The sequence below is a fragment of the Mus caroli genome, chromosome 7 (genome assembly GCF_900094665.2).
Source record: "Mus caroli chromosome 7, CAROLI_EIJ_v1.1, whole genome shotgun sequence".
Lineage (NCBI taxonomy): Eukaryota > Metazoa > Chordata > Mammalia > Rodentia > Muridae > Mus > Mus caroli.
Window position 1 is genome coordinate 105825498 of NC_034576.1, and position 14201 is coordinate 105839698.

A 14201-nucleotide genomic window follows, 5' to 3' on the forward strand; every position below is an offset into this window, starting at 1 on the left:
TNNATCCATTTGCCTAGGAATTTCATAAATTCATTCCTTTTAATAGCTGAGTAGTACTCCATTGTATAAATGTACCACATTTTCTGTATCCATTCCTCTGTTGAGGGACATCTGGGTTCTTTCTAGCTTTTGGCTATTATAAATAGGGCTGCTATGAATATAGTGGAACATGTGTCCTTATTACCAGTTATATGCCCAGGAGAGGTATTGCTGGACCTTCCGGTAGTATTATGTCCAATTTTCTGAGGAACTCCCAGACTGACTTCCAGAGTGGTTGTACTAGCTTGCAATCCCACCAGCAATGGAGGAGTGTTCCTCTTTCTCCACATTCTCGCCAGCATCTGCTGTCACCTGAATTTTTGATCCTAGACATTCTGACTGGTGTGAGGTGGAATCTCAGGGTTGTTTTGATTTGCATTTCCCTGATGATTAAGGATGTTGAACATTTTTTTTTTCAGGTGTTTCGCAGCCCCTTGGTATTCCTCAGTTGAGAATTCTTTGTTTAGCTCTTTGTTTTTAAGGGTGCTATTTGAATTTCTGGAGTCCAGCTTCTTGAGCTCTTTGTATATATTGGATATTAGTCCCCTATCAGATTTAGGATTGGTAAAAAATATTTTCCCAATCTGTTTGTGGCCTTTTTGTCTTATTGACAGTATCTTTTGCCCTACAGAAGCTTTGCAATTTTATGAGGTCCCATGTGTCGCCTCTTGATCTTACAACACAGGTCATTGCTGTTCTGTTTCGGATTTTTTCCCCTGTGCCCATATCATCAAGGGTTTCCCCCACTTTCTCCTCTATAAATTTCAGTGTCTCTGGTTTTATGTGGAGTTCTTTGACCCAATTAGACTTGAGCTTTGTACAAGGAGATAAGAATGGATCAATTCGCATTTTTCTACATGATTACTGGCAGTTGTGCCAGGACCATTTGTTGAAAATGCTGTCTTTTTTCCACTGGATGTTTTTAGCTCCCTTGTCAAAGATCAAGTGACCATAGGTGTGTGGGTTCATTTCTGGGTCTTCAATTCTATTCCATTGATCTACCTGTCTGTCGCTGTACCAGTACCATGCCATTTTTATCACAATTGCTCTGTAGTACAGCTTAGCAGAAAAGTGGTATTTAGTTTTTACTAGACTCACAGTCTATCTTGTCTCTTCTGCTGCAATAGAAAGTTTCTAAAATAATGGATGAGAGCTGCACTAATATATATATATATATATATATATATATATAATATTTAGACAGAATTTTGATGCTATTTTTATTCAGTAAAATAGCAGTAATATGTCCCCCTCTGTGATACATTAGCATGGCTGTCATGGTTCTTGGTTAGGTTTGTAAATATGAATTTCTACATGTGGAGTGGGAGGGAGTTTATAAACTACAAAGCTATTGGTTGTCCACCACATTTGTGTCACCACTGCACCAATAGATGTACATTGCCAGACTGGTCAATATTGTAGTTAGCAAGGATCATAGCTGGGTAAAAAATACTCATGATCTCCAAGAGGCCAATATTTCACCTTCTGACAGTGTAAGATACCCAAAATAGAGGAAGTTGTTAAGCCAGTAGCTGCCTGATTTCGTCACATTCTATGAACAAAATATGTGGTACATCCAGCAATAGACCTTTACATTCAAGTTCTAGTAGAAGAAAAAAAGCAATGGCACCTGCTTATTTTACTTTATTTCAAAATCTCTGGGTTCCTCTATCCATACTCACTAACTTGGAAGAAATGATCCAACAAGTGACACTTTAAGTTTTGTTTGGTAACTTAAGCTTGACACATTAGAGGGGTTTTCTCTTCAGAGTTGCAATTTGATCACAGGGAACTTACTACAAGTCACCCCATCCTGTCTTGGAAGGTCACCCTGTAGATGCTGTGGAGAACTTCCTATCCATGCATTCATCACACACGCTAGATAGATTTAAAGATTTCCAGACACAGATCATGTGTACAAACGGAAACCTCTCTTTCTTTGGGGACATGTATTGATGCTTTAACTCGTAACACAAATCACAAAGCACTGTTCATTAGTTATGAAGCTTGTCTAATGAAGTTACTTTTTAAACCAAACACATGACAAAATTCTGGCTCTTGGGAACAGTTTACATCATCTCAGTACTATATTGATGGACCATTTTACAGGGAAAGGTAGGATGAGGGAGAAGAAGGATGAATAACAATGTACAAAGGATTTTGTGTGTGTTTTGAGCTTTAAAGGCAGTGAAACCAGAATTTAAGAACATTACTTTGCCCATCTTCTTCGGAGAATATGTATATTGATTGGGGCAGTCAAATTTTTGGCAGATTTTTATATGTTCTTACTACTTTGAATGAGCTGCCTTTATTCATTTGGAGCTTAAATTATTATAAAATGGAATCCCCGAATCATTATATAGATATAGTACAATACATATTTAATACACATATAAATAATATAATGTAATACAATAATTTTATTTGATTCCAAGTTTTACATCTAACAAAATTAGCAAGGTTGACCTTTGTTATACTAAGGTTAACTTATAAGGTTATGCTGTGTAAACTTGATAGAAGCTAGAATAGATGTTATATGACTCAGACTGGCTATGGGTATGTGGGCAGTCCATTATCTTAATTAAGGTAATTGATGTGGGAAGGCCCAGCCTGCTGTGCATTGCTACATTCCCTGAAAAGGGGCCATGAACTATATAAAGTGGAGAAATCTGGCTAAGAACAAACAAGCAAGCAAGGAGGTATGTGCGCATCTGTTCTCTATATGCTCTTAAATGTGAATGTGATGGGATTAGTTGTTTACTCTTATTCCTTGACTTCCTCACACTAATGGATTGTAACCTGGACTTGTAAACTGATATTAATGCCATCTCCACTAAGGTGTCAGTTTTTGTCCCAACACCCCAGATCAAGATATCTTATCACAGCAACAGAAGTGAAACTAGAACCTTGCTTTTATTAATAATGCCTTAGTCTCTATCTTCCCATATAATGTTTATTTAAAATTACATATTAAGAGTCAAATAATCTTAAAATGCAGCTGTGAGGGTGGCTGCAGAGACAGAAGAGGAAGTCTCTCTGACCACTCTGCTTTTTGTAGTCTCCTGTAATTAAGATGTGAGTCTAAAGATCTAAAAGTTGTCTCTGACCTCAAATCTCCAAATTTCAATACTTTGTTCTGATTTTTCTTGACTGCATGAGGTAGCCATACCGATTCCTTGGCTGTGGGAGCCTGAGGTACCTGCAAATAGTCCAAAATGGGATTCAATCATAGCACATAGTATGCTAAGGGAGGAACCATGACTCACTCAAGCCTATCGGATGTTTACCATGATGCTTGCAGAACTGGTCCTGAGGTGATGAATACACAATAACTCTCATTATTTGATCAGGTAAGTGTATGTAGGTTAAATAGAAGATTCCTGGGTTCTACTGAGAGTATCTAGTCACATCCATGAGCATCTATAAGATTTTTTGGGACAACTAATTTCACTTGGTTTTGTGCTAACTATGTAGAATATATCTATCTTATAAGCAACAGGTATATACATAATCATAATTGTAGAGATGAATAAGATTGAGAGAGAATGCTTAGTTCATTTTTTTCCTCAGGTGTTCATAATCTCATTTGTGATGGTCTAGTTTTGAAAGGAAAAAATTTTGATTTGATTTCTTTATGCAATTTTTAAAAGTTGCACTTTAAACATCACTTGTCATTAAATTAACAATGAGGTATGTTTTAATATTGCATAACAAAATATCAATCATTTCTATTTATACCAATGTAATTACATAGTATTAATTATTAAATAAACTACAGTAGTAATTTAACAGTGTAATTTAGCATGAAGGTCCTGAAGTTAGTATGATATAGAATTCAGGTTTGTCACTTACTACCTTTTTAAATTTATAATGTTACCATGACTCTACTCAAGAAGAAAATAGAACAAATTTATGAGTTTATAGATGCAATGTTCTCAGGAAAACAACTGCCTTACTGTTAGTCACTGGTAGGTTTAGAAACATGATAATATACAGTTAAGTAACTTTGCAAGGATCTCTCTTTTTTTATATTCTGTTTCTAATCTCTATATGACATCGTTTAGAAATTGCATTGCTTGAAAATTATAAAGCTTTGTGACTTGGGTATCCAGCTATTTCTATAATCAGCAAAGAATAACCACTTCAAAGCTCGCTGGAAGTCACATAGGGGAAGTAAGCACACAATTTGAATTTAAATTTTCAAATGAGAAAAGGAATGTAAAACATATTATATCTTTCCAATTTGATAGTGACAACAAGTCTGTAATGCATATTATAAACCTGATTCTTTTGTATACTGTTAATTTTTATTGTCATAAACAACCCATAACACAAGACTATCACTAATAGTAAATATTTTAGAAGTAGCATCAGTTGTGTTTCTAAGAGATTAAAAATAATTCATATATTACGAGACTGACACAATTTTCAAAGTTATGTTCTAATAATATGTTTAAAATTAGACAGGTAGAATCATCAAATAGATAGCATGAGTCTGGGCACAAAAACCAGGCAATGCAGAAGATCTGTGAGCTGAAGTTTTGATAGAAAAGAATATTTATGCAACAACTTGATTTGCAAATAAGCGAAAAGAAGTTTCAGGAACTGAACTAATGTTCTAATTAACTTATTGCAAAAAGTTGCCTAGCAAGGTAAAAAATAAAAGTACCAAAGTCAGTGAAGGAACCAAGGAAAATACCTTGCCATGTTTATCTCATAATACATATTTTTCTGACCAATAGCTCTCAGGTAGAAGTGAATAATGGTCTACACGATCAACCAGCCACTACTATTGACAGATGATTCCACATACTAGCATTCCTATGTCATAGGTATGTGTACATGGTCATTTGGAATTTCTTGGAAGTATTCTGCCTAAAATCTATCTATTTATCTATCTATCTATCTATCTATCTATCTATCTATCTATCTATCTATCTATCTATTTATTTAAATTAGGTATTTTCCTCATTTACATTTCCACACTTGATCTTAGCAAAAAGGCCGAGAAGCCTCATTTACATTTCCAATGCTAACCCAAAAGTCCCCCATACCCTCCCCTTCACTCACTACACATCCACTCCTACTTCTTGGCCCTGGCGTTCTCCTGTACTGAGGCATATACAGTTTGCAAGACCAATGGGCCTCTCTTTCCACTGATGGCTGACTAGGCCATCTTCTGATACATATGCAGCTAGAGACACGAGCTCCGGGGAGTACTGGTTAGTTCATATTGTTGTTCCACCTATTGGGTTGCAGACCCCTTTAACTCCTTGGGTACTTTCTCTAGCTCCTCCATTGGGGGCCCTGTGATCCATCCAATGGCTGACTGTGAGCATCCACTTCTGTGTTTGCTAGGCCCCAGCATGGTCTAGCAAGAGACAGCTCTATCAGAGTCTTTTCAGAAAAATTTTGCTAGTGTAATGGTGTCAGCCTTTGGAGGCTGATAATGAGATAGATCCCCGGATATGGCAGTCTCTAGATGGTCCATCCTTTTGTCTCAGCTCCAAACTTTGTCTCTGTAACTCCTTCCATGGATGTTTTGTTCCCAATTCTTAGAAGGGGCAAAGTTTCCACACTTTGGTCTTCTTTCTTCTTGAGTTTCATGTGTTTCGCAAATTGTATCTTAAATCTTGGGTATTCTAAGTTTCTGGGCTAATATCCACTTATTAGTGAGTGCATATCATGTGAGTTCTTTTGTGACAGGGTTACCTCACTCAGGATGATGCCCTCCAGGTCCATCCATTTGCCTAGAAATTTCATAAATTTATTCCTTTTAATAGCTGAGTAGTACTCCATTGTGTAAATGTACCACATTTTCTGTATCCATTCTTCTGTTGAGGGGCATCTGGGTTCTTTCCAGCTTCTGGCTATTATAAATAAGGCTGCTATGAACATAGTGGAGCATGTGTCTTTCTTACCAGTTGGAACATCTTCTGGATATATGCTCAGGAGAGGTATTTTGGGATCCTCTGGCAGTACTATGTCCAATTTTCTGAGGAACCGTCAGACTGATTTCCAGAGTGGTTGTACAAGCTTGCAACCCCCCCAACAATGGAGGAGTGTTCCTCTTTCTCCACATCCTTGCCAGCATCTGCTGTCACCTGAATTTTTGATCTTAGCCATTCTGACTGGTGTGAGGTGGAATCTCAGGGTTGTTTTGATTTGCATTTTCCTGATGATTAAGGATGCTGAACATTTTTTTAGGTGCTTCTCAGCCATTCACTTTACATACTACTTAGTGCCCCCTCCCAGTCCCACAATCCTTTCCCCAATCCCCTTCCCCTTCTCCTTCCCCTTCTTCTCTGAGCAAGTTGGGGGTGGGTGGTATCCCCTCATTCAGGTGCATCAAATCTCTGTGAAGCTAGGGATATCCTTTCCCATGTAAGCCAGACAAGGCAGCTTAGTTAGAAGAACATCCTGTAGCCAGGCAGGAATCCCAGTGGGACATAACTCCCTCACAAAACTTTCCACCTAAAATTTATCCTTTCTACAATAAGTACAGGCATGGGGGGATGGAGCAGAGAATGAGAGAATAGCCAACCAGTAACAGGTCCAACTTAAGAACCTTCCCATGGGCATGCACCAATTCCTAACACTATTAATGATAATATTTATTTTTTAAAAGAAAGAAAGGAAGAAAAACAAATACTCTATGTAGTCACTCATAGAAGGCTTTCCTTACTGAAACTGTTTGCTCCCTTATACCATAGGCCTTACACATTCTTCAATTTTCAATAAGTATCACATTCTTTTCAATGGAAGACAATAGAATTTCTAATCATGTCAAGCTGTGGTTTTGTACTTACATGTCTTCCTCATTTGCATCTATACATCAATCATATTATAAAGCAGAAATATATATAGCAATGTAAAAAGCATTGTTAATACATAAATATAAAGTATGAAAGTTGTCTGTGTGGTTGAGGAGAACCGAACTCTTTGTTCAGTGCATCCCACTAGAATGAAAGGCCTCCAGAACTCATAACAGATATCAACTATTTTTTAATCTGAGTGGTGACTTATCAAAGCAGTGTAATTCTGTAATTATAGCTGATTGTTTTATTTGACAAGAAGATATCTACTATACATTTAAAGGTACAATAACTTATCCAGCATAAAAGGTATTTCCTGTACCTTTAACAAAGAAGATATTTCAAATGTAGAAATTATTTTTGATCCTTTTATAGGAAATATCCATGAAGAGGAAGCTAAGACATTTAACAATTGTTATGTCTATCTACAATAAGTCTGATGTCCATCCCTCAACCTTCATCCTCATTGGCATTCCTGGCTTGGAGGCAGCACACATATGGATCTCTATTCCCTTTTGCATGGTCTATGTTTTAGCATTGATGGGAAACAGCTCACTTCTTTTCATCATCAAGACAGATGCCAGCCTCCATGAGCCAATGTACCTCTTCCTCTGCATGTTGGCAGTGGCTGACCTTGTGGTGTGCACTACAGCTGTTCCCAAACTTCTCAGTCTCTTCTGGTTTCACGATGGAGAGATTCGCTTTGAAGCTTGCCTCACTCAGATCTTCCTGATTCACTCTTGCTCAACCATGGAGTCTGGCTTTTTCTTGGCCATGGCCTTTGACCGTTATGTAGCAATTTGTAACCCATTAAGACACTCAGCTATTTTGACACACACTGTAACTGGAGGGATAGGTCTAGCTGTTGTCATTCGGGGAATAGCCCTTCTCAGTCCTCACCCTTTCTTGCTCCGCTGGCTTCCCTACTGCAAGACAAATATAATTTCCCACACTTACTGTGAGTTCATGGCCCTCATCAAGATTGCCTGTGCTGAGACAAGCATCCGCAGAGCTTACAGCCTCATTGTTGCCTTCCTCACAGGTGGGGTGGACTTCATATTGATCATTTGCTCTTATGTCCTCATACTCAACACAGTTTTCCACCTTCCTACCAAGGATGCCAGACTCAAGACTCTGGGCACCTGTGGCTCACATGTCTGTGTCATCTTAGTGTCCTACACCCCAGCCTTCTTCTCCTTCCTCACCCATAGGTTTGGGCACAAAGTGGCTCCCCAAGTGCATATATTTGTGGCCAACATCTATCTTCTTGTGCCACCCATGGTCAACCCCATTATTTATGGTGTGAGGACAAAGAAAATACGAAACAGATTCCTCAAAGTTTTCAGGTTTTCAAAGCACACAAATTGAATTCATTCTGTTGTAAAATGAAATCTAGGTATGTTCTTTTACCTAATTTAGGACATGAGTTTATTTTCTTCACTTTAAAATATTTTTATAAGATTCAAATGGGTTCAGTTGAAAGTGTCTTAAAGAACATAATTGTTTGCTAAAAAATAGATAAAATTGCAGTTTTTCCTGTGGATTTCATACCTGTTTCCCAAAAAAGAAAGAGTTATTCTATAATGATACTCTCACTATTCTCTTATAAATAGTTATTTAAATTCAGTTACTATGAGTGCAATATACAGTACTTAAATGGTTCATTTATCATAATGCCTGCATTCTCACTATAAGAAATAAGTCTGTATTTGTGTAGAAATTGGGTTTATTGAGAAGCAGAAAACTATAAAGAGATCTTATGCTGAGTGTAATTTTCATTGCCCATTTTGCAACCCTCTTTAGCTATTCATACTCTGTTGTGGTTATTTCTCATTTGCTCAGTATTATTCTGTCACTCCTCTTTTTGAGAGGAATTTATTTATCATCCATTCTATTTGTTTATATTTATTTTTATGTCAAATGTTGCCCCTCCTCCTAGTTCCCCCTTCACAGATTCACTCCTTTATCTGTCCTCTGTTTCTCCTCTGAGAGGGTGGACCCCACTCTGGGTATTGTTCCTACCTGGAGCATCAAGGCTGTCAGAATAAGCACAGCTTCTCACACTGAGGCCAGACAAGGCAGCCTGGCTAGAGAACAGATATCAGTTAGACTACAGCTTTAGGGAGAGATCCTGCTCCAGTGGTTGGGGGACCCACATGGAGACTGAGCTGCACATCTGCTACATATATGTCACAGATCTCATTCCAGCCCAAGTATGTTGGTGGCTCAGTCTCTGAGAGCTCCCAGGGGTCCAGGTTAGTTGACTTTGTTGGTCTTTCTATGGTATTCTCATCCCCTACAGGGCCTTCAATCTTTCCCCCAACTCTTCCATAAGGCTCCCTGTCCTCTGTCCAATGTTTGGCTCTGGGTACCTGAATCTGTTTTAGTTACATGCTAGGTAGAGCTTCTCAGAGGACATTTATGCTAGGCTCCTGTCTATAAGCATAACAGAGTATTGTTAATAATGTCAGCTTTTGGTGCTTTTGAGATGTTTTGTATAAAAGAATAAATGTAAAAGTGATATATATATATATATATATATATATATATATATATCACTCTAAATGTAATTTGTATTCCCAGTAAGACTTTGTTATCAATTGGAGATAGCTTCTGGGTTAGGAATGGGGTTTGTGTCTACTTCTTCTGCCATGGCTTATAGAAAAAATAGCAATGCTCAGTGTGAGAACCTCTATTTGAGTTGTTGGTCGGGTAGTTCTCAAAACCCTCCCAAACAGTATGGGTTCCCTCCATTAATCTTAGTTGTTCATGAGAGCTTGCTGATATGCTCCTATTGCTGATCATACCACACCATATTGTCACAGGTCATAGAGAAAACAAGCATGTGTTGACCTGGAAAACTCTTCCACACCAGCTGTTCTTCACAGCTCCAGAAGATGCTATTCCAGTTGCTTGGGGAAAAAGGCATTAATGTTATTATTCAGTTCTGATTGGGACAGAACTGTGAGAGCTATAATAATGAATGACCTAATAGGCAAGAGGTGACCTCTAGACTTATAATGGCATAGTTATTATGGGGTTAAACAGCTGCCTTCTTATTGGATTTGCAATCTGATTACTCCACAAGAGGGAACTCATAGATGGTCTTATAAATTTGGTTAAAAGCTACTGGCTGCAGGTTAAGAACCACTGGTTCTAAGGGGGAAGACTACTAATTGTTTTGCTAAGTAGGCAAGAATATGTTGTGAAACTTCCTTCTAAATTCTTACTTTATGTCCAAAGGTTAGCACTCAATGCGGCCTCTACCAAGATGTTTCTTACTGCATTAGTCAGTGGCTAAACATATAACTGGCCAAAGAGCTGAGAACTGGTGATGGTGGTATGATAGATGTAAGACTCTGCCCACAGACAGGGAATAATGTGGAAGAGGAGACAGAGTAAAGATAAAAGCCAAGATGTGGATATGTGCAACATATCATGATATCTTCTCAATTTGATATCCTTGTTGCAATAATGAACTTATTGCTACCCTGGTTTGAACCCAGATGAAGGGAGAGAGTACTGGGAGAGACAGCTGGAACTGTGGTTAGGTGGAGGCAGCATCCCTGAGTTTAGCTAGAAACCTCGTGCAATGGAAACTCTCAGGATCTATGAGGGTGACCCTAGTTAAGACTCATAGCAGTGGGGGATATGCAGCCTGAACTGCCCATCTTTTGTACCCAGACAAGACTTCCAGAAGAGGATTGAGAGACTACAGCAGTCACAAAATCTTTGACCTACAGTTTGTCTTTCCTACAAGATGTGCTGGGGTAAAAGTGGTGTAGAAATTGTGGGAATAGCCAACAAATAACTCCAGCTTGAGATCTATGTCATGAGAGGGAGTCCAATCCTGAAACTGCCTGGATGGCAAGAATGTACAGGCTGGAGAGCTCAGATAGTTAGATGTGTAGATAGATAGATAGATAGATAGATAGATAGATAGATAGATAGATAGATAGATAGATAGATAGATAGATAGATGGATAGATAGATAGATAGATAGGTGGGTGGATAGATAGATAGATAGATAGATAGATAGATAGATAGATGTCAACAAAATGATTCCTAATGGTATTCTATTCTCACAAATTGGTGCCTAGCCTAATTAATTGTCATCAGAGCAGCTTGGCCCAGCAACGGATGGAAACAGATGCAGAAGATTCATAGACCCATAGTCATAAGGCAGAACTTGGGAAATCCTGAAGAAGAAGCGGAGGGAAGATTTTAAGAGCCAGAGGAATCAAAACACACCACAAGAAACCTACAGAATCAACTAACCTGGGCTCATATGTATTCAGAGACTGAACTTGCTGCATTTGACTGGCCTAGGCCCTAGGCACTTGTTACAGCTGGGTAGGTTGATTCTTGTGGCACTCCTAACAGTGAAAATGGAGGCTGACTCTGACTGTTTCATGACTCTGCCTTTGGGATACTTTTCTCCTACTGAGTTACCTCAGCCATCCTTAATAATAGAGAAGGTACCTAGTCTTACTGTAACCTGATATTTCATGACTGGTTGATATCCATGGCAGCCCTGCTTTTTCTGAATAGAAACAAAGGATGGGTAGATGGGGGTTAGATGTGGGGTGGGAGATGAGGTGTAATGGAGGGGCCTGGAGGAGTAGAGAGAGAGGAAATTCCCCCCTGGCCAGGTTGAAAATAAACAATAGACCCATCAACATTTTATTATGAATAAAGGAGATGACCATGAGACCCACATATCTCATAGAAGGAATATTTGCAGTTAATACTCTTTGAGAGGGGTGACTTTCTTCATTTATGTATCATAAATAACTTGCCCTTGGTCTGCTGAATAATTTCCCACCTAAGCTCAGGCAAGTAACTGTAACTAAAATCAGTGTGCCATATACAAAAGCATTTCTCTGCAGCTAACATTCAGCATATTGATAATGCAAAAATAAAAATATTCATATTTCTCATAATTAAAAAAATCATTTCTTTTTATATTTCAGGATCCAGCCTTTTGTAAGCACTATTTTTCTTTATGCCTGTATGTTCTAAATGATTTCATATTTTTATTTCATATGTGTGACTAGAAAGAATTAATGTTTTATTCCTGAACTACTTATGTGAACACAATATTCTAAAAGTTTAACCAGTTGTCACATATGACTAGACTCCTTTGAAAAGCTTAATTACATTTTCTTTGCTCCTTCTATTTTCTATGAGACAACTCAGGGGCTAAGATATCTTTCTTATGATGGTCAGATAGTATTGAAACTTTTCATTTGGTGTTCTTACATTGTGCCTCACAAGGTTACTATAAAATCCAGGTAAATTAGCATTCTCTTAGAAGAGTTTTGTCCATAGTAGTTTTTAAATAGATGTTTCTGTTGTAAAAGAGATCCAGAAACATTCTGTTCTGCTATATTGCTGACATTGCTGACATAATCTTCTTTTTTCTGACTTGATTTTGCTAAGCTAGAACTGTCCAATTGTACATGTTCTGCTCTTCAATCTAAACAATGTAAGCATCCTCCTGTGTAAGAACAAGGCTAGAAAATAGACTCCTAAGAGACCCTCTGTCCTTTACAACATCATCTCTGGAGAATATCTCAGTGTAATTGTCTCTCCTGGAAAGAGCAGATTCTTAATAAAGATGGAGGTCAGTGAGTAAAGAAAAGAAACAGGGCTCTGTCCTGTTGCCAAACCTGGTAAGTGTGCCTTGTTTTCCACCTCTCAGATGGGTTCTATAGAAGTGGGAATGATCTGACTGACACACAGACACAAACATACACACTCAGACACAGACACACAGACACACACACACAGAGCGAGAGAGAGAGAGAGAGAGAGAGAGAGAGAGAGAGAGAGAGAGAGAGAGAGAGAGGTTTAGGAGACAAAAGATAGAGGGAATTATCATATATTTTCAAAGTCATTTGTATTCCAGCATAAATCCTTTCTATGTATATTTTACAAAAATTTAGCTCTTAATATCTAAAGAATGATAGACGACTGAACATATTTTCAGATGTATTAAAATAATCACTGTAGCCATTTAGAGACATTCTTCCTTGTTATTTCAATATTATACAGGAAAGGGAGACAAAAATAAAAAGATAGTGCAAATTTCATGGTTGACAGTTTATATTTCTTTCAACTTGTCAGGAAATAGGATTTCAACACAATATATTAATGGTTTTACCTAGCCCCATCTGTGTAGAGATAAGTGCATTGTTCTTAAATGCCCTGGGACATTACTTGTATTCTCTAAGATGTATGAGGACAAAGAACACTGTTGCTTAGACTTCTGACCTGGTTAGTCCACTGAATAATAGCAGTTTGAGACAGCTGTTGAATCTCACCATTCTGTATATGTCTTCAAGTTATATCTCTTTGGTGTACTGTCTACTAAATCAACTTCTTAGGTAGTATTATACCATTGAATATAAATTTCTATGTGTATATGCAAGTTTTTACATATTTTACAGTAACATTTTTGTAAATTATCAGTACTCCAATGATTTCTATGTATCCTTTACCATTAAAATTAAATAAAAATAAATCATGTACATTATTATCATGTATATTAGAAGAATCAATTTTCTTATTTACTGATATTCTTTTATAAGTGGGTACAACAGCAAAGGGAAAAGTTAGCTTTTAGAGCCTATTAGCTGTCCTTTTGTTGTCACCAGTGTGGTTTAAATGTACAGAAAGTTTTATTTTATAAATTACATCATTGTAAATACATAATAAATAAGTAGATTTCACTTTGCTGGTAGAATCCTGCTTTAGATCCTATGTAACAAATGTCATGCCTTTAAAAAGTGTTCTCTATCCCATTATAAGTCCAGCCATATGGAAAGAAATCTATCTGATGGAAATTTTAGTGAGTTCAATACAACCAATATCCCTTGTCCCAGGTTTTTCTTCTGTTGAAGTGTTTAGTTTTCTAGGAAGGAGTCCCCCATTTCCCTACCCTTGTCATATTGCTCAGTAGTCACCTATTTATGAAGGATTTATTTACCAACCCACCAAATGAGACCATTTCTCTTCTCTGTGTCTTCTAGGTATTACCTTGGTTCTTATCCTGATAGTGAGTCTTGGTTAGAATTGTTTTGTTCCTCTAGAATCTTGCAAAGATACACAGGAACAAGGGCTACTTCTTACTGAGAAAGCATCAGCATAACAAATGATCAAAGGCTTTGAAAACAGTCCCTGATAGTGTCATAAGTAAGGTGCATGAAAGTAGAAAATAAGAAGATAGCCTCAGGCAGCTGGAGATGCACATAGATAGTAACTATACAGAACACATTTTTCTTTGTATTCAGTCTTTGAAAATTGTTTGATATATTGTGGACAGTTCTTAAAATATTGATTGTC

General features: G+C 37.6%; 1 protein-coding gene across 1 annotated transcript; it reads left to right on the forward strand.

Moving 5' to 3' along the window:
- The first annotated feature begins 7238 nt into the window (after positions 1 to 7238).
- On the forward strand, positions 7239 to 8222 carry LOC110299414 (olfactory receptor 52D1-like). Its single transcript, XM_021169100.1, has one exon. It carries the CDS (start codon positions 7239 to 7241, stop codon positions 8220 to 8222), a length of 984 nt encoding a protein of 327 aa, XP_021024759.1.
- Positions 8223 to 14201: the final 5979 nt, after the last annotated feature.

Coding starts and splice junctions, on each gene's coding strand:
- LOC110299414 (XM_021169100.1), top strand. CDS start 7,239: ATGAAGAGGAAGCTAAGACATTTAACAATTGTTATGTCTATCTACAAT.